The 18,790-nt window shown below is 51.2% G+C and overlaps 8 protein-coding genes across 8 annotated transcripts; 5 read left to right on the top strand and 3 right to left on the bottom strand.

Moving 5' to 3' along the window:
* Nucleotides 1–46: 46 nt before the first annotated feature.
* Nucleotides 47–452, top strand: ASPBRDRAFT_501942 (uncharacterized protein). The gene has a single exon (XM_067626497.1). It carries the CDS (start codon nucleotides 184–186, stop codon nucleotides 394–396), a length of 213 nt encoding a protein of 70 aa, XP_067480620.1. The 5' UTR covers nucleotides 47–183; the 3' UTR covers nucleotides 397–452.
* Nucleotides 453–624: 172 nt separating this feature from the next.
* ASPBRDRAFT_148954 (putative nuclear serine protease HtrA2/Nma111) lies at nucleotides 625–4,558 on the top strand. The gene is made up of 4 exons (XM_067619295.1): nucleotides 625–1,497; nucleotides 1,565–3,865; nucleotides 3,933–4,130; nucleotides 4,189–4,558. Exons 1-4 carry the CDS (start codon nucleotides 700–702, stop codon nucleotides 4,360–4,362), a joined length of 3,471 nt encoding a protein of 1,156 aa, XP_067480619.1. The 5' UTR covers nucleotides 625–699; the 3' UTR covers nucleotides 4,363–4,558.
* A 554-nt stretch (nucleotides 4,559–5,112) lies between these two features.
* ASPBRDRAFT_53585 (uncharacterized protein) lies at nucleotides 5,113–6,347 on the bottom strand (the record flags this gene model as incomplete). Its single annotated transcript, XM_067627093.1, has 2 exons — nucleotides 5,113–6,234; nucleotides 6,291–6,347. 2 exons carry the CDS (start codon nucleotides 6,345–6,347, stop codon nucleotides 5,113–5,115), a joined length of 1,179 nt encoding a protein of 392 aa, XP_067480618.1.
* A 786-nt stretch (nucleotides 6,348–7,133) lies between these two features.
* On the bottom strand, nucleotides 7,134–8,553 carry ASPBRDRAFT_174024 (uncharacterized protein; the record flags this gene model as incomplete). Its single annotated transcript, XM_067619765.1, has 2 exons — nucleotides 7,134–8,399; nucleotides 8,497–8,553. 2 exons carry the CDS (start codon nucleotides 8,551–8,553, stop codon nucleotides 7,290–7,292), a joined length of 1,167 nt encoding a protein of 388 aa, XP_067480617.1. The 3' UTR covers nucleotides 7,134–7,289.
* Nucleotides 8,554–9,628: 1,075 nt separating this feature from the next.
* ASPBRDRAFT_28614 (HSP70/90 family co-chaperone CNS1) lies at nucleotides 9,629–11,047 on the bottom strand (the record flags this gene model as incomplete). Its single annotated transcript, XM_067622535.1, has 2 exons — nucleotides 9,629–10,668; nucleotides 10,753–11,047. The coding sequence occupies 2 exons, from the start codon at nucleotides 11,045–11,047 to the stop codon at nucleotides 9,629–9,631; spliced, it is 1,335 nt and encodes a 444-aa protein (XP_067480616.1).
* A 1,022-nt stretch (nucleotides 11,048–12,069) lies between these two features.
* On the top strand, nucleotides 12,070–13,989 carry ASPBRDRAFT_53581 (uncharacterized protein; the record flags this gene model as incomplete). Its single annotated transcript, XM_067627092.1, has 1 exon — nucleotides 12,070–13,989. The coding sequence occupies one exon, from the start codon at nucleotides 12,070–12,072 to the stop codon at nucleotides 13,987–13,989; it is 1,920 nt and encodes a 639-aa protein (XP_067480615.1).
* A 751-nt stretch (nucleotides 13,990–14,740) lies between these two features.
* On the top strand, nucleotides 14,741–16,282 carry ASPBRDRAFT_28612 (MDR family MFS transporter; the record flags this gene model as incomplete). The annotated part of the gene is made up of 1 exon (XM_067622534.1): nucleotides 14,741–16,282. The coding sequence occupies one exon, from the start codon at nucleotides 14,741–14,743 to the stop codon at nucleotides 16,280–16,282; it is 1,542 nt and encodes a 513-aa protein (XP_067480614.1).
* Nucleotides 16,283–17,089: 807 nt separating this feature from the next.
* On the top strand, nucleotides 17,090–18,696 carry ASPBRDRAFT_174014 (peroxidase; the record flags this gene model as incomplete). The annotated part of the gene is made up of 3 exons (XM_067619764.1): nucleotides 17,090–17,145; nucleotides 17,206–17,400; nucleotides 17,460–18,696. 3 exons carry the CDS (start codon nucleotides 17,090–17,092, stop codon nucleotides 18,289–18,291), a joined length of 1,083 nt encoding a protein of 360 aa, XP_067480613.1. The 3' UTR covers nucleotides 18,292–18,696.
* Between the last annotated feature and the right edge of the window lie 94 nt (nucleotides 18,697–18,790).

Raw genomic sequence — 18,790 nt, 5'->3', positions numbered from 1 at the left:
ATCTCGGTTGGCGCTCCTGCATCCCGCCTATACGCTCATAGTTGCTTGAGACTCCAGCTTTGACCAGCCTTTGACTCAAGCAACAAACCTCAAGATATGATCCGACGAGCGCTCAAATGGACACCGTGAGCGTCTATACTGCGCCATAAACTCTTCTTCTAGCGATGAACGGCGAACCATTAGATGGGACCACAAAGCCCACCGTCCAACTCGAGGCAGCTCTCTATTTCGAAGCAAAGAGTTCTTGTATACCGGGTACTTCTAGCTCAGGGTTGTGAAGCGTTGCAAGATACACAAGTACTGCTGGCGATTGAATGGGACGGACATGTGATTATTAGCACCAGAAGCGGATGGTGGCTACGAACGATGGGACGCGGAGGACCGAGTGTACGATAGAGCTGGGGAAGATAGAATCGTATATAATAGAGACATATATTTATTTGCACGATGCAGTGCTGTTGTGTAAAAAACTTGGTAGTTCGCATGGATTGCTGGCCTGAATGATCAGGTCAGAAGACGCCGCAGCTCCGCCGCGCCAGGGCCAATCAGAGGGCGCCAATCGGGGTGTCCGCCCGGTTCCCTTTTCAATTCAGTCTTGTCACTGCAGCTCGCCTGACTTCAGTCCTTTTCTTCCCTTCCTCACGGTCCTCGTCATCCGCCCCCTCTTTGTTGCAGTCTCTCTTGTTGGGGGTCTTGTGAATGTCTTGCGTCTGGCTCCACATCCACAGAAGGAGCCTGCTGTCTGTCGCTACGAACAATTCTGTTGCGAGCGCCGCTACCTCTACCTCCGCCGCGCCGCCGCCGCCGTCATCGCCGCCCTCTGGTTCTAATACTTATTTGCCTCTTCATCACTCTATCACCAATCCCATCGGATTTACCTCGTCGCCTGCGGGGTCACTAGTTTGTCGCAATCCTAAATTCTCTGCCTATTGGCGCTCTCGTCGACAGTTTTCTTTGTGTCCGGCCGCTGCAACGCCCGGTGTCACCACGAGCATCTTCCCTCGTCAGGCGCCCGTCCGCTCCCTCAGCTCGCTCATTATACACTCTACGAGACCCTTTGGTATACAGCTACGTACCGACCAGATGGATTTGAATGGAGACGCAGGCGCCAAGCGCAAGCGCAGCTCTATCACTACACCCGCCGAACGGCCCGTTAAGCACCTTCGACCCGAATCGAGCGCATTGACACCCGGGGATTCGACGCCTGCCAATGGGACTGTATATGATGTGGAGGATGATGAAGATGCAGGTCGTCTGCTACCTGTAGGGCCTGCTCAGGCTGACTCGCCGGAATGGCAAGCTACCATAGAGGAGGTTGTGAAGAGCGTTGTATCTATCCACTTCTGTCAGACCTGCTCCTTTGACACGGAGCTGTCTATGAGTAGTCAGGCCACTGGATTTGTGGTGGATGCGGAAAATGGATACATATTGACAAACCGACACGTGGTTTGCCCGGGACCTTTCTGGGGATACTGCATCTTTGATAATCATGAGGAAGTATGTTGAACTCTCTCCACATGTGGATCGCCTTGGGACAGCGATGCTAATCTGGTTTGGTTACTAGTGCGACGTCCGTCCTGTGTATCGGGACCCTGTACACGACTTCGGAATCTTGAAATTCGACCCGAAGGCTATTCGATATATGAAATTGAGGGAGCTGAAACTGCAACCGGATGCAGCGAAAGTGGGATCAGAAATTCGCGTCGTGGGTAATGACGCAGGAGAAAAACTGAGTATTCTATCTGGTGTCATTAGTCGGCTGGATAGAAACGCGCCTGAATACGGCGATGGCTACAGTGACTTTAATACGAATTACATCCAGGCCGCCGCAGCAGCTAGCGGTGGAAGTTCCGGCAGTCCTGTAGTTAACATTGATGGTCATGCGATTGCTCTGCAGGCCGGTGGTCGTGCAGACGGTGCAGCGACGGATTACTTCCTCCCTCTGGACCGACCGCTACGCGCACTGGAATGCATACGTCGCGGAGAGCCTGTCACGCGTGGAACGATTCAGACGCAGTGGATCCTGAAGCCGTTCGACGAGTGTCGTCGGTTGGGCTTGACGCCCGAGTGGGAGGCGACCGTGCGTAAAGCAGCACCCACGGAGACCAGCATGCTGGTGGCCGAGATCATCCTGCCTGAAGGCCCGGCGGACGGAAAGCTCGAGGAAGGAGACGTGCTCCTGCAGGTCAACGGGGAGCTTCTCACCCAATTCATCCGGTTGGATGACATCCTGGATTCGAGTGTTGGGCAGGCAGTGCGACTGCTCGTCCAAAGAGGCGGTCAGAATGTGGAGGTCGAGTGCCAGGTTGGCGACCTGCATGCCATCACGCCCGACCGGTTCGTGACAGTGGCTGGAGGCACGTTCCATAACCTGTCCTACCAGCAGTCGCGGCTGTATGCCATCGCTACTCGCGGTGTCTATGTCTGCGAGGCTGCAGGCTCCTTCAAGCTGGAAAACACCCTGTCAGGATGGATCATCGACTCGGTGGACAAGCGGGCCACCCGCAATCTGGATGAGTTCGTGGAGGTGATGCGCACGATCCCCGATCGTTCGCGCGTGGTCATCTCGTATCGGCATATTCGCGATCTCCACACCCGAGGCACCAGCATCGTCTATATCGATCGACACTGGCACCCGAAGATGCGACTGGCTGTGCGCAACGACGACACCGGTCTGTGGGACTTTTCGGACCTCGCGGACCCTATCCCGGCTCTTCCTCCGGTTCCGAGGAAAGCCGATTTCATCCAACTCGACGGGGTTAGCCAGCCTGCTGCGGCCGACATTGTGCGCAGCTTCGTACGCGTATCCTGTACGATGCCCCTGAAGCTGGACGGCTACCCCCAGGCCAAGAAGACCGGGTTTGGATTGGTCGTCGATGCGGACAAGGGACTGGTGGTTGTGTCGCGAGCCATCGTGCCGTATGACCTCTGCGACATCAACGTCACGGTGGCCGACTCTATCATCGTGAACGCTAAAGTGGTTTTCCTGCATCCGCTCCAGAACTACAGCATCATCCAGTACGACCCAAGTCTGGTGCAGGCGCCTGTTCAGAGTGCCAAACTCAGCACCGACTACATCAAGCAGGGGCAGGACACGATTTTCGTGGGATTCAACCAGAACTTCCGGATTGTCGTGGCCAAGACCGCTGTAACCGACATCACTACTGTTTCAATTCCAGCCAACGCCTCCGCACCGCGCTACCGTGCGATCAATCTGGATGCCATCACCGTGGACACCGGACTTAGCGGGCAGTGCTCCAACGGCGTTCTGATAGGCGAGGACGGAGTGGTGCAGGCACTGTGGTTGAACTACCTTGGAGAACGCACGTCTAACTCGCACAAAGATGTAGAATACCACCTAGGATTTGCCACTCCATCTCTTCTTCCCGTCCTGTCGAAGGTGCAGCAGGGAGAGATGCCCAAGTTGCGGATTCTGAACATGGAGAGCTACGTGGTCCAGATGAGTCAAGCTCGCATCATGGGCGTGTCGGAGGAATGGATTGAGAAGGTGACGCAAGCTAACCCATCGCGGCATCAGCTCTTCATGGTGCGCAAGGTCGATTGCCCACCGCCTGGGTTTAACTCGGCGGTCGACGCGTTTGAGGAGGGTGATATCATCTTGACCTTGGACGGACAGCTGATCACCCGCGTCTCCGAGTTGGACATCATGTACGAAAAGGATACGTTGGAAGCACTGATTGTCCGAAATGGACAAGAAATGAAGATCCAGGTGCCGACGGTGCCAACCGAGGATCTAGAGACTGATCGCGCGGTCGTATTCTGTGGTGCTGTGCTGCAGAAACCTCACCATGCGGTCCGCCAGCAGATTTCCAAGTTGCACAGCGAGGTCTACGTCAGCGCAAGAGTAAGCTTCCTCCACCCTTCACTATTATCCTCTACTTCACCAACTAACCGCTCTATCCATCCTACAGAGTCGCGGATCGCCCTCCTACCAGTACGGTCTCGCCCCGACCAACTTCATCACCGCCGTGAACGGCGTCCCAACCCCGAACCTGGACCGCTTCTCCGAAGAAGTGAGCAAAATCCCCGACAACACATATTTCCGCCTACGGGCGGTGACATTCGACAATGTGCCGTGGGTAGTGACCATGAAGAAGAACGATCATTACGTATGCCCCCCTTCCCTACCTCTTGAAAAGCGTGCAGGACTAATATAGTCATCTCCAGTTCCCCATGTCCGAGTATATCAAAGACCAGTCCCAGCCTTCCGGCTGGCGAACAGTATCCCACGACAAGGATAAATACAAAGACGGCATTGCGCCGGATGCCGCGAACCTGAACCCGGATGCTATGGATGAAGGGTTCGATGGAGTCAGTGATATTGAGCCGGATATGGAGTAAGTTTGAGGCGGACATGGCTGTATAGTATTATTATCATTATATATCATTATTCCGTGATAAGCATGGCTGTTGTTAGATGTGTATAGCAGACATGAGTGTTGGAAATTAAAAAAAGTAGAAAGAATTGAAAAATGGGAGACTGATAGACAAGTATAGCGTTATTTGTCCGGAGATGTAGATGGATGTATTATTTGGGGTGTTTGTTAAATACGTAGTGGCTACTACTCTACTGTAAAGTAATATCAGAGTCTGCCTCTGTTTAGTTGATGACGAGAAGTGTATGGCTTGGCAATCCAAGTCTGAAAGGAATGGATTACTAAATCAAACGTTTCTTAGGTTGAAATGGATTAGATTGAATTGTATTGCAGGAGATATCCGCATCAGTAAGGAAGGTACTGAACCTTCTTTCCGGGAAATTCCTTTCTTGAATTCTTTCCCATGGCAATACCCGTGCCTGTGCGCCTTTTTTATCGTAATAGGCTTTATGACCATCTCATCATTGTGGACAAATCTCGAAGTAGATTGGTGACAAAGACGAATAGATTCATCATGAGAGGCAGTTTTCTGGCGATGAAGATGATGAAGCAACTGCTATATAGCAGCGTAAATAATATCCAAGCACTGCACTCTCACAGATAGGACAACATTATTAGTACCCGAAGAGAGGATACAAGTCCATCGATAAACCAAAAGTGTTTAAACAATATTCCAAATATTGGAGTATCCCAATAGATACTAACACCAACCGACCTAACAAACGACACCTCTCCCAAAGGGATCCACAACCTTTGGAACTGCTTCGTCTGCAATAAGAATCCTATTCCTCTGCATCACAGAAACACACTTTTGTAAGGCCCATAGATCCTCATGTCGCGACGTGGCGATCTTAGAGCTAGGGATCGAGCTCCCAGCCTCCCCATTTGTCTCTGTCTTAGCTCTTGGATCATACCCGCACATTTCTACTTCCAAGACAGTAAGTCCCTCCAACTTGCGCAGCTCACACAGCACATCTTCCCACGTCCCGGCAGTCAACGACACGTTACGAAATGATACATGTCGTAGTGTCTGCTTGAAGTGTCTGAGTCCGCATAGCCTCGCCGCACTGACCGAGACATTCTCGAGCGCAAATGACCGCAACGGTGCATCCGGGTGGACGAGAGAACGGCATGACTTGGTAGTCATTCTTCTGCCGTCCATTTGGCCAGATATCTCGACTGAGATTAGATGTCGGGCGTGTCTGAGGAGGCTGAAGATCGAGGTGGGTTCACGCTCGAAGAGTGATGATGTCGAGGAGGTGTAGGAGATTTGCATGTGGCGAAGGCGGGCCATCACGGGGCGGGGGATATATTCCGCCGTAGCGGGATAGAGGATATCGTCATCATCATCATCATCAGCGTCGTGAAATTGGGGATAATGGTGCTGAAAGTCGATTTCTTGGAGGGAGGGAGGCGGGTAGACATCTAGACCTTGGACGAGGAGGTTGGCTAAGTGCCGGGAGAAGTTCTCTCGGTCCGGGGTGCCGTCGTTCATGGTTTGATATTCCAAGCGGCGGAGGCGGACCAGACGCGGGAGGGAGATAGAGAGGAGGTTGATCCATCGTTGGAGGTTGATGTCGGGGTGAGTTAGAAAGTGATCCCAGGGAGGACGACATTCGATAATTAGAGTGCGTATATAGGGAGCGATGCTGCCGTGGTGGAGCATGTCCAGGTCGGAAAAGGGGTTGTTGTTGTTATTGCTGTCTCTGATGAAGACAGTGCAGGTACTGAAGAGGGCACGGGAGGCAGCGGCGCAAAAAGACCGGCTCACCTGGCGAAGGGTCCTGAGATGCCTCTTGCCATGGTATTTGGAGCTGGCTGTAGCGTAATCGACAATCTGTGGCTGTTAGTTACGATCTGCGTGGCAAGAAGATGCTGTACTGTGGAACTTACCCTCTCTTGGATCTCCAGGGGGAGCTGGGTGGATGGCTGCGTCATATTGGCAGTCATTCTGAATAATAATAAAACAGGGAGTCGATATAAAGATTATCGGTCATAGGTCTCTGGGATGGGATTCGCAGAGTCAAGAGAGAAGAACAAAGTTACCGAATGGGAGAAAGCGGGTGCTTTATATACCCTCCTCAGAGTATACGTATCATGGTGAGGTAGTGACATGAATCACATATGGGTTACGTCCTGGAACGTAACGTTGCGCGATGTCTGAACAAAGGATGCAGTGACTCACTGAGTGCCTGTTGTTTGGTTGACGAGATGATGATGCTGAACCGTATAAGATCCCGGTTTGTTCCACATGGTGACTGAGAGTGATCATGGGTTCTGAGACATTATGCATTGCAAAAACTCTGATTGAATGTATGAAGGTATATTCCGGGGCCAAAATGCTGGAATATGTCTTTTTGTCTGCGCTCAAGGTAGACGCGATAGACAGTTTTGGTCTACTGGTTAGCGCGCTGACACATATGCTATCTGATGAAGAACAGGTCAATATTGGCGTGACACAAGCACTGAAGTAGTATTATGATTGAAAAGTATATCGATTGGGGGCTGGATCCTCATCGTAATGGGTGGTCTGTGGAGTATATAGAAGATATGTCAACTGCCGAACGCAATATTCGACAGAAGAAGGCTTCAAGTATATCGAGCACTGCTCAAGGAGATGCGTATAGAAGATCCAACGTCCAGATCAGGGAGATATATATGGTGGATTTTAGATAACATTTGATGCTGGAATGTCCCTCAACTGGAGTAATTATATGAGTTGGTCTAGTACTGTAAGAGCGCATGAAGAATGGCCACCCTTTATGTTGACTGTAGTCAGAGATTTGATTATGTCCGCTCTAGAAAGTCAGATCGAGCTGGGTTCACGCTCGAAGAGCGATGATGCTGAGGAGATGTGTGTGGCAAAATGGAGAGTATGACATCTAAGAGATATTAACCAGCGTCTTTTGTAAATGGATCCACGACCCACGGAGCCATTTCCTCCCCAATGGCTTCGTAATTCCTGTCGGTAGCCGCAATACACTCCTTCATCGCCAAATGATCCTGAGCCCTGGTCGAACGAATCCTGTGATCCTCGTCGCTATGCGAAATAAACATTTTGCCAGAACCGTTAACATCATACCCACAATAAACTAGGTTTAGAACCGTAAGACCTTCCATCTCACTGAGAGCTTGGAAAACCTCGTCCCAACACCCTGTACTCAACTTAACACATCTCAGGGAAACATAGCGCAGTGAATTCCTGAAATGGCGAAGACCAGCAAGCCGGGACGCCGAGATGGTAACCATGTAAAGCGAGAAAGAGCGTAGCGGGGCATCAGGATGGACAATTGATGGACAAAGTGGTGCCGGGCGCAATGCATCTCTAGGCGTTATATTTTCGTACTGGCCTTCAATCTTCACGAAGATGAGGCGTTTGCCATGCCTGAGCAGGCCGAAGACATTGGTCTGTTGTGGTCCAAGCCAGTGCTTGTCGGTGAAGAAGGTACTTTTGAAGTTGCGGAGGCGGGCCATGATAGAAGGGGCTAAATCAACTCTCGGTGTCGGCGAGGAATGTATGGTTTGATGAAGAAAGCCAATTTCATCGAGATCAGGGGGCATGTAGTCCTTTAGTCCCTCGATTAGGGATTTGGTTAGGCATCGGGCGTCCCATTCAATTTCTGCGTCGAAATATTTATTCATGGTTCGAATTTCTAGATGACGGAGACGGACGAATTGGGCGAAGCAGATACGCATGAGAGCCTTGCCGTATGGCTTGATATAGTTTCTCATACCCACGAGGCGATCCCAAGGGCCGCCGTAGCAGCGGATTGTAAGGGTGCGGACGTTGCGGGCGATATTGTTGTTCTTTGCCCGAAAGATTTCGAAGTCGGCGAAGGGTATAGCTTTCAGTTTTTGTTTGCCCCCCCTCTTTCGCTTCTTCCCATGGTCCTTTGGGGATATAATTGTGCTGTCATTGATGTTGACGGTGCAGGTGGCGAACATCTCGCGGGAGACAACCGCGCAGAATGAGCGGTCAACTTGTCGGAGATTCCTGAGGTGCTTGTTTCTGTCGAAAAAGTCTAAGCCAACATACCCGACAATCTGTTCTTATTAGCTTCCTGTCTTGATGAGGTGGGCTTTGGTACTGAGGGCCTACCATTTCTCGGATCTCGAGCGGGAGGTAGAGGAAAGGATTCTGAGGTTGGACGGCCATTTTGGTAGTATCAAACAGGGAGGATTATGATCGGTAGTAAGTATAGAGTAGATGATTGGAAGCCGGGATGGGGTGTATGATTTGTAGAGTGCAACACAGACTCGCGGTAAAGGTTTGAACTTTGGGTGAGGAGGTCTTAAAAGTAAGACTGTGTCAACTAGAACTTCAAACGTTGGATAGTTGATTCCAGCGAGCAGTGTCCAAGTAGTTGTAAACCTGAAGAACGAATCCCCAAGGTAGGACAGAACAGGTGCCATAATATACCCCCAAAGCATAGTGATATGAATCACTATAAGTCACGTCCTGGAAAGTAACGTTGTGAAGTAGGATGTAGTGACTCACCCAGTGTCCCTTTTCTGGGGTTGACGAGATATGCTGGACTGTGATGAATCCTGGGTTGTATCTGAATTCTGAGACATACTGTGCATGGCAAAGTAGTATGATGTGAACGTGTGAAGGTATGTCCCGGAACAAAGTTGTTGTGTACTAATTAATGTGGCTGAAAGAACAATAGGTTCGGTGTTGGATCCTAGTATTGTCAATGAATTGTCTGTGGGAATACAGAAAGGTGACAACTTCTGCCACAGTACTTGACGCAAAAAGGTTCATCCAATGAACTGCTCGAGGAGATGTTTATGAGAACATTCAATGTTCCAATCAAAGACAGTATACAAGGTGAATTCCAAGATAGATGTTCATGCTGGGTCGTCTCTCAACTGGAGTCAATAAACAGGTCAGGTGAATACCATAGAGAAGGGTAGTGAACAAAGAATGGCCACTGTAGCTGCGAAGGTGGCAGTTGGAAAAAAAAAAAGTCCGTTGTAGAAAGTCCGTTCAAAGTCTAGGCGTCATCATAAGATGTTATATACAACGGCTATCAGCCGCATAACCTCAAGTGGGTATATATGAAGTAAAGTAGCCGGTCCAAGCAGCATGTGTGCTCAACTCCGGGCTCGACTTGGAAATGTCACGGGTATGAACGCAAACAAGCGAGGACATGTTTGTCCATTCAAGTAGCCTCTGGCGCCACCAGCGGCGTTCCAACATCCGAAATAAAATCAATTAACCGGCTGGTTCAACCCTCCTTGCGCGCCTTCATCTCAGCGATGAACTTGGCGGTCTTGCTGGTCGGTATGATGTAAATCTTCACCAACTCATCCACAACCTCAACCTTTCCTCCACTCAGGATCTGGACCAACGGCACCTTCTTGCCAGCCCGGATCAAGCCTCCGGTAACCGTCTCCATGAAGCACTCCACCGTATTGATCTTGTACTCTCCCTTCTCATCCCACGGCAAGGGGAAGATATAGTCGAGGTGATCCTCAATCGAATGCATTTCCGAAAACGCCTTGATGAAATCCGTCTGCGCATCCATATGGTACAGGAACACAGCCGGGAACTCAAGCGTACTCTCCGGCGACAGCGGGTCGGGCGAAAGTTTGATGCCCACATCCTCCATCTCAGGAGGCTGATCCGTCTTGCGAGTACGGATCTGGCGCGCCTTCAGCGCAACACCAAGCAGCGTCTTCTCCTTGCGCGTGCGCTCATCCTCGGCCTTCTTTCTCGCCGCGATGCGCTCAATCACAGCCTTGCGCTCGCCGATCTTCCCAGCAACCATCTGAAGAGCCTTGTTGTTTGGATCCAGCTTCAATCCCCGGGTCGCCACATCCTCCGCCTCGACGATCTTATCCAACGAAAACAGCGCCATGGCGGACCGGTAGTACGCTTTCACGTTCTTGGGGTTCAGCTTCAGGACGGCTGCGCAGTCGAGGGTCGTAGATCGGTAGTTTTCTATCCACGTTAGTGACCTCCCCCAAAGTTCAGGACAGAATAAACACCTACTCAGTTCCAAATGGCACAGCGCGCGGTTGATATAACACGCCTCCTCGACCTCCTTCCGCAACCGGGCCTCCTCCTTTTCATCCTCAGGCTTATCCCACTTATCCTCTTTGCTAACCAAGACGGCAATACCCTTCGAGTAGTGTTCTTTCGCATCAATCCAGCGCTTTTCCCGAGCAGCTTCGTTTCCTTGTTCGCGGAAGTTTTGCGCGACATCGCCGCGGGTACCTTCGTTTTGGAGCGCGCGGATAGCATCAAGCATGACGTTTTCGCCCTCTACCCACATACCCCTGTTAGCCTATCATCCAACCAGGCTTTTTCTTTTTTGTTCTAGAAGTAAATTGAAGGAGGAGGACTAACTCTCATCATACGCCTTGTTAATATCCGTCATGAACAGCGGCGAGCGGTTCAAAATATCCGCCAGCTCGTCTGTCGTGTGCGTGCTCACGGCCTCCATGGCAGGCGGCATTTGAGGCGCCATGGGGTCCGCGCCCGCATTTAATTCTTTGAGGCGCTCTTCCTTGATGGGGATGGGGAGCTCTTCCGGGGGAGGTGGGGTGAATTCATCTTTGCCTTCGGTCGCCGGGGGTTGAGGCTGCTTGTTGACTTCGAGCGACTCATCGTAGTCGTCGGGGAGTTCTTCTATTTGGCCCATGTTTGATCAATGTGAGATATGAACCTGAGAAGGGGGTCTGTTTTTATTTGGAGATGAGGGGGAATGGAGGGGATGATCGTCATGGAAAAGAGAATTTGCTGTTATCGGAGATGCAAATGATGCAAACTGGTGGGCAGTGGTTAGCCCTTATCTTATCTGCTGATGGACCATCGGTCATGTGGTTGATAGTGGATACCGGATGGATTGTAGTTGTCAGGTAACAATGAGTGTTTTTCCTTCTTTGATCGTAGTTCAGCTATTGTGTGAAGGTCGGATTTTGGCGATGGGTAATGCAGTGTACGGCAGATGCCGTCAATCTTGGATACCCTGGAGAGAGCGTACAAAGAAGATTGTTCATTGATTCAGGGCCCTGCATAATGTAAGAAGAGTGTCTGCTAGCCCAAGACCAGTAGACCAAGGATCAGCAGGTGCAGTGGGCAGTTGTTTGTTGCGAGGCTTTCCTTTTATGATATGTAAGTATCTTTGGGGAGAACACCTAGCATGGGGGGAACTTGCGACTTGAGACGGGTTTAAATGGGGGAAGTAGAGAGGATCAAATGATCGAAAGCAGTGAATCAATGGACGATTCCTGATTTTCAATCTCTTTCATTCCACTGAGATTCACCGTCTCATTCACTACATAGTATATCATTTACGGAAGCCACCGACACTACCGTCTTCAATCACTGACGACCTCAATGAAGTCCTCATATGTCTTTCACAGACGCAACTCTAAACCATGTCATTTGATCTATGCAATTACTTCCATGAAAGTACCCAATCCAATCTTCCCCGGTATCTAGAAAAATAGAGCAAGATATAAAAGGCACCTTCGAGTCACTCTCGGGTACCTCTTACTCCTTGGTAGTGAGCATATAATCACCACTCAAAACCCTGCTTCGTTTGTTTCTCAAGATACCTAGTATATCATCAGATTATATTAGGGTATCCAAATCCCCACCCGCTCCATTCAATCCAGTTCTGCATCTGCACAGTCACATACACGACTGTGACCATCCCTCATGTCTCCCAACTTCCACCCCGTCAATCTCGACTCCCCATGCTCCACCGCAGACCTCACCTCAGACCCCGACATCATTCCCACCATTGAACATAATATCGACAATGCCAGCAACCTAGACTACTTCATTCCCCAAGGATTTCCCACCAATCCCACCTTCACCAACCACAATGACCCGAACCTGAATGAGAGTTTCCAGGTTGACGTCTCGGAGCTCGTCACCGAAGCAAACCGCTTCTGGGACGATCATTCACCCGTCCTCGCTACAAATGAGGAACGTCCATCATCAGGTGAAAGTTACCCTTCCACATACATGATGGAGAGTGACGATGCAAACATGCACGAGACAGCCGCGTCATATGCCCCCTTCGATAACTCCCAGGTGATCGGGGCAGAGATGGACATGGAAATGATGACGATTGGCAATGAGAATGAGACCGAGGAAGCGAACGAAATCTACGAGGCGGAACAAGCACATAACGTTATGCTTGCTGCGCTGGGGTTGGCTAGCCTCAACAGGGGTGGATCTCATGCTGTGGACAACGACGACGACGACGCAGAGACTTCGTCGTCTGTTACGTACGACGATGATAGCGAGGGAAAGGAAAGAAAGGCGAGCGGAGGGGTTAGGTTAACCCCTACAGAGAGGATGAACCAAGCAGGTGTTGCTGCATGGTTGGGTATGGAGTGTGAGGAGCAGAACGGGGAGCTTCTCCAATATGGAGGGCAAGATGAAGATGATTATGACGAGGATGAGACCATCTCATTCGTCTACGACGATGATATGATGGAGATGGGAGAAGGGGTGGTCGATGAGGTTGTCAACGTGGTCGACGGCCCTTCAAGGCAGGTTCTTATCAGTTCCCAGCCAGGAACTGTCGCTGAATATGACACAGCAAGCTTTGAATGTGACTTTGAAGAGCCGCAGCAGCAGCAGGAAGAGCAAGAAACCGAAGAAAGGTGGGATGGAGACGGCCAACATCCACCTCCACCCTCACCGTCTCCTCGCTTCTACACCAACAACCGTCCAACGGAGCTCATCATCGAATATTCCTCATCCGACGACGATAATAATGCCGAAGAGACCATGTCAGACCCCTCTTCCTCATCTTCAGAAACCCCCCTCGATGCCCCCACGCCCCAACTACACTCCACCCCTTGGACCACCAGCATTAGCACCAGCACCAGCAGCACCAGCAGCACTTCCAGCTTCCCCACCGACACAGACACAGACACACCAGCCCAAATCCCCTACCCACCCCAACCACAAACCACCCCCTTCACCCTCCTCACCGACCTTCACACCCACCTAAATCAATCCCCCCAAAACCGCGCAATCCACCTGCGCAACCTCGCCAACGAAATCTCCAACACAATGTCCTTCGTGAACAGCAAAACCATCGCGGGGGACTTCACCTCGGAGGACGCGGCACCCGTAGACCGGGTAATGCGGATCGTGCGCGAAGGGGAGCTGAAGATGCGGTATCAGGAGCGGTACGAGCGACAGAAGGGGAAATTGGTGAATCGGGAGAGGAGGGTGGCGGAGCGGGAGGATCGCGTACGCAAGAGGGAGGAGAGGGTGAGTCAGAGGGAGATGGGAGCTGCTGGGTGGTGGGAGGTGTGGAGGGAGAGGGGGAGGGAAGTATGGGAGGGGGTGGAGAGTGATTTATATGGAGAAGGAGATAGGGATGGGTATAGGAGGAATGCGATGGATACGTTGCAGAAGACGGTTAGGGTTACGAAGGAGGTGGTTAGGAGGATGGATCAAATGATTGAGGATGATGGTCAGAGTGGAACAAGTGGGAGTGGAAGTGGAAGTGAGATTGATAGGGATGATGTTGAAGGTGGAGTTGGGATTAGAACTGGAATTGAGGAGTATTGGAGAATGCGTTTGAGGGGACGAGTTGGGAGTACTGAGTGATTTCATGGGTATAAGATTGAATCTGTGTTGGAGTTATGGTGTTAGACTGCACTATCTGTTTTTCCACCTATATATCCATCTATTAATCTAATCTAGATTAGATTGATGGCAACAATGATGGTGATGATAGCCTTGTTGAAAGTACAAATAAGAGATGTTTTCGCGGCGAACTTGACAGGACCACTCATGGCCAACTCACTTACAGTAACTGACTACAGCTAAGCTATCCATCTAGTAGCTGCAGTGTTACCCCCAGAAAAGTCATTAGCCGGTCTATCGCAATCAACCCACCGAGATAACACAACCACCGAAATCCGAGACGAACACCGTCAGAAAAGAGATAAAAGGATCAGAAAGCCCACCGTGTAGACTCATTAAGCGTCAGGGGCCAAAGACCTCCGATAACCGGTCCTCACTCCTAGTACTAGTAGGGAGTAGTAGAAACTTCGAAGAAGAAACGTTGCCGTCCCCACTCATTCCCACTTTTTTCACTTTTCCCACGTTAACTTTTTTTTCCCACCCGAGGTGACATCAGCTCAACGGTCAACTTTAATCTTGATTTCTGTCGCAGACTTCCCAAATTATTTTGGGAAGAAGCCCTTTCAACAGGGTAAAAGGAGATAGGCAAGGGAGAAAACGAAGTCTCTCTTCGAACCTTAACGATCGGATTCTTCATGCATTGTTGCTAGACACCTTCAACGGGTCGTCCTGAAGAGCTCCCGACAAGCTTTCCCGACGATCATCAATCACTATGACAGAAACCGCCGAAATGGCCGCCGAAGACCGTACACTCGAGGGCACACTGTCGCGCTCAGAATCCATCCGCTCCGCCGTTCAGACCTTCTCGCCTCTTCATGAGCTCGTCTTCGTCTTCGTGGTCTGCATGTCGCAATTCATGACCCAGGCCGCGCTCGGAAACACTCTCGCCCCACTGGAGATCATCAGTGACAGCTTCGGCATCACCAACCCTGGCATTTCGAGCTGGCTGATCGCAGGGTACTCCCTGACTGTCGGCACATTCATTCTCTTCTTCGGTCGCTGTGGTGATATTTTCGGATACCGCATCTTATATATAATCGGATGGATCTGGTTCGCGATCTGGTCCCTGGTGGCAGGGGTGAGTGTATATTCGAATTATATCCTGTTCGTGTTTGCGCGCACCTTGCAAGGCATTGGGCCTGCGATGCTCCTACCTAATGGCCTGGCACTACTGGGCGCGACGTACCGACCGGGAAAGAAGAAGTATATGGTCTTTTCGCTCTTCGGGGCTACCGCGCCAAACGGCGCCGTTTTGGGAGCCATTATTGCGTCGCTTTTCTCCCAGCTCGCCTGGTGGCCGTGGACTTTCTGGGCCATGGCGATCTATTGTTTTGTATTGGCGATCATGTCGCTCCTCGCGATCCCGCCTTCCCCGTCCATTGCGCAGGGCATGTCGCTTGCGCAGTTGGTATCCGAATTAGATGTGGCCGGGGCATTCTTCGGCGTTGCAGGCTTGGTTCTGATTAATATTGCGTGGAACCAGGCGCCCGTGGTAGGATGGCAGGAGGCGTATGTGTATGTCCTGCTGATCATCGGAGCCTTGATTCTCGCCATGTTCTTCGTCTGGGAAATCAAGTTCGCGGCCAAACCACTCATCCCGTTCCACGCGCTGGATCTCGATGTCTGCTTCATCTTGGGCTGTATTGCATGTGGCTGGGCCAGCTTCGGAATCTGGGTCTACTACTTCTGGCGGTTTTTGGAGAATATCCGAGGCATATCGCCGTTGCTGGCATCGGCGCAGTTTATCCCGCCAGCCGTGTCCGGACTGACGGCTTCCTTCACGACAGGACTTCTTATGGCGAAATTGCGACCCGGCTGGATCATGCTGATGGCTATGGTGGCTTTCACTCTCGGTAATGTCTTTTCGGCGATCGCTCCGGTTCATCAGACGTATTGGGCGTTGGCGTTTGTGACGCTGTTGGTCACTCCGTGGGGAATGGACATGTCGTTCCCTGCGGCCACGGTCGTCTTGTCGAATGCGGTTGGGCGTCGCCATCAGGGCGTTGCGGCATCATTGGTCACGACGGTCGTCAATTATAGCATCTCTCTGGGGCTTGGCTTTGCGGGCACTGTCGAGGTCCATGTGAATAACGGTGGCAAGACGTTCCATGACACGCTCATAGGATATCGCGGAGCCTTGTATATGGGCATCGGACTCGGTGGACTTGGCGTGGCCATCAGTGTGCTCTACCTCATTAAGAGCAGACCGAAACCGGGCCAGGAAGAGAATCAGCTGGAAAAGGCCGTCGAATGATCGTTCATTCACTACTCTGGAAAAAAAAATAGAGATAGAGCATATATAATCCGGCGTGCTCATTATAGACATAGCCACAGAGCCCGCCTGCATAGTGGCAAACCAAAATACTAGCCAGTTAATACTTGAATCTGACACCCGTTCTATGGCAGATGAGCCACCATAGAGCATTAGTATACATGACGAGGATAGCAGCCGGTACGGGCGATTAGAGGCCTCTCGGCCCTCTGGCTGACATCGCAGGTGATGCCAATGCGTGACATTCTCGATTGTTTCGTGCCCATGATCGCTAAGTACAACATTGACTATCGTCAAGATTGGTGTTCTCAATGTCGTGACATTCAAATCAATTGCAAATGCAGAACCAATCAATTTTGCTGCCTCGCACTGCTCGTGATCTGTCGACAGCTCGGCATTCCGTACGCCCGTGCAAGCGGGAGCAGAGACCGGGAAATCAAATTCCGAGGGTAACGGCAATTGATCCAACTGAAGAGCCAAGATGAAGAGACAACTCAGTGACGGCATTATCCTTGATCCAGTGCTAATGAGACCACATGGTCGCAATCTTCTCTAGAAGCAATGAGAATACACGTATCTCGCCTCCCTTCATATGAAGATGGGTCGATAAATTGCTGAACCGTAGTGAGCATCCAATCAGCGAATCCGATAAGCAAGAATGAGACTGGGAGCGATAGTTCCAGCGAGTTCCCAAAGACGGGTCCAGTTCGCCGCCCTGGCGATGAACCTCGGCACTGGCACTGGCCCTCCAGGAATTCGGGCCGCGGATCCACTGGTCGCCATCCCTTCATGTGTCTTGCCAACAAAAGGAACGCTCCTTATTTCATTCTCTTCCCATATCTTTGGTGATCATTCTTCTCTCTCCTAATTCCTAGTCACCGTGTCCCTGTGTCGCATTCTTCGAGGGACTTTCAGCATCGCGTGAACAATTTTCCCATCCCCTGTCTCCGACCCACCGCACTACCCCGGACGACCGATCTATCGGCCGAGATGAGCAGCCCCGGCGATTACAGCGCCGTCCGCAAGGACATTGTCGCACAACTGAAGAAGCCGGATTATGATGATGGAAGCGCAGGTCCAGTATTTGTCCGGTTGGCATGGTGAGTTAGTCCCAGGACGATTGTTACTTGCATGTCAGTTGCCACTAACCCCTGAGCAGGCACTCCGCAGGTACCTACGACGCCGAAACCGACACGGGCGGCAGCAACGGTGCGGGCATGCGATATGAAGCAGAGGGGGGCGATCCATCAAACGCAGGCCTTCAGTACGGTCGAGCATTCTTAGAACCTGTAAAGGAGAAGCACCCGTGGATCACATACTCCGATTTGTGGACGTTAGCAGGCGTGGTGGCGATCAAGGAGATGGGCGGACCGGAAGTTGAGTGGAAGCCAGGTCGGACTGACTTGGTCGACGACTCCAAGGTGCCGCCGCGTGGTCGTCTACCTGACGGTGCTCAGGGTGCAGACCACCTCCGCTTTATCTTCAACCGGATGGGCTTCAACGACCAGGAGATCGTGGCGTTGGCGGGAGGACACAACCTGGGTCGGTGCCATACCGACCGCAGTGGGTTTGAGGGTCCCTGGGTGAACAACCCAACCCGATTCTCCAATCAGTTCTTCAAGCTGCTGTTAAAGTTGGAGTGGACCCCTCGGAAGTTGGCGAACGGCATGAGCCAGTTTGTGTACGAGGATCCGGACGCGGAGGAGGGAGACGAGTTGTTGATGATGCTGCCCACCGATATCGCACTCAAGACGGATCCATCCTTCCGACAGTGGGTGGAGAAGTATGCAGAGGACAAGGACCTGTTCTTTGACCACTTTGCGAAAGTATTTGCGAAGTTGGTCGAGCTGGGTATCCGTCGGGATGAAAAGGGTGTTGTTCTCAACACCGACAATGTCAAGGGAGGTTATATCTCTGCTCCCAAGAAGAGCAACACGCCGACAGGACCACCAAGGAAGCCGAAAGCTGAAGCTGTGCGTGCCAGGCTGTAAATATGTGTTGGATATCTGGGAGGGACATGATGTGATATACCATAGAAGGATTTAGAGGACTGGATAGAGACAGAAGCGTGTACATTGACTAGAGTAATAGATTTCCATGTTCTTTCATGATCAAGAAACGAAGAAGTTCGTCATTTCAAGTAGAAAAGAGAACGCAGAGAGAAAGAAGAAAGCAAGGAGAGAAAAGGAAGCGAGGGAGAGAACGAGACGGAGGAGAAACGCCGTGGCTTCAATGAATGCGGGGAAAGGTCCATGCGCTGACTTTGGCCCGGCCGTCATTGGCTCCCCCTGGCACAACTGGCAACGCGTACAAAAGTGCGAATTTAGTCATTTACATGCTTGCTAGTCAGTTTAGAGGTACTAAAGATGCTTCCGAGGTTCAAGGCTCGGTTATTGAAAGGAAGGGCAATTGCGCTGGTGCAATTGTGAGTTACTCTTCTTTCCCCTTTTTATTCTACCCCGGATTTCCGGACCGGGATCCGTTTTACTA

The sequence above is a fragment of the Aspergillus brasiliensis genome (genome assembly GCF_001889945.1).
Source record: "Aspergillus brasiliensis CBS 101740 unplaced genomic scaffold ASPBRscaffold_4, whole genome shotgun sequence".
NCBI lineage: Eukaryota > Fungi > Ascomycota > Eurotiomycetes > Eurotiales > Aspergillaceae > Aspergillus > Aspergillus brasiliensis.
The sequence above is the reverse complement of the archived record's forward strand: the minus strand, read 5'-3'. Positions and strand labels throughout refer to the sequence as shown.

What these genes read in the sequence shown, in the direction of transcription:
- ASPBRDRAFT_501942 (XM_067626497.1), top strand. Translation starts at nt 184, where the DNA reads ATGGGACCACAAAGCCCACCGTCCAACTCGAGGCAGCTCTCTATTTCG.
- ASPBRDRAFT_148954 (XM_067619295.1), top strand. Translation starts at nt 700, where the DNA reads ATGTCTTGCGTCTGGCTCCACATCCACAGAAGGAGCCTGCTGTCTGTC. An exon ending in TCTTTGATAATCATGAGGAA is followed by an intron (nt 1,498 to 1,564) that starts GTATGTTGAACT and finishes TTTGGTTACTAG; the next exon opens with TGCGACGTCCGTCCTGTGTA. An exon ending in TGAAGAAGAACGATCATTAC is followed by an intron (nt 4,131 to 4,188) that starts GTATGCCCCCCT and finishes AGTCATCTCCAG; the next exon opens with TTCCCCATGTCCGAGTATAT.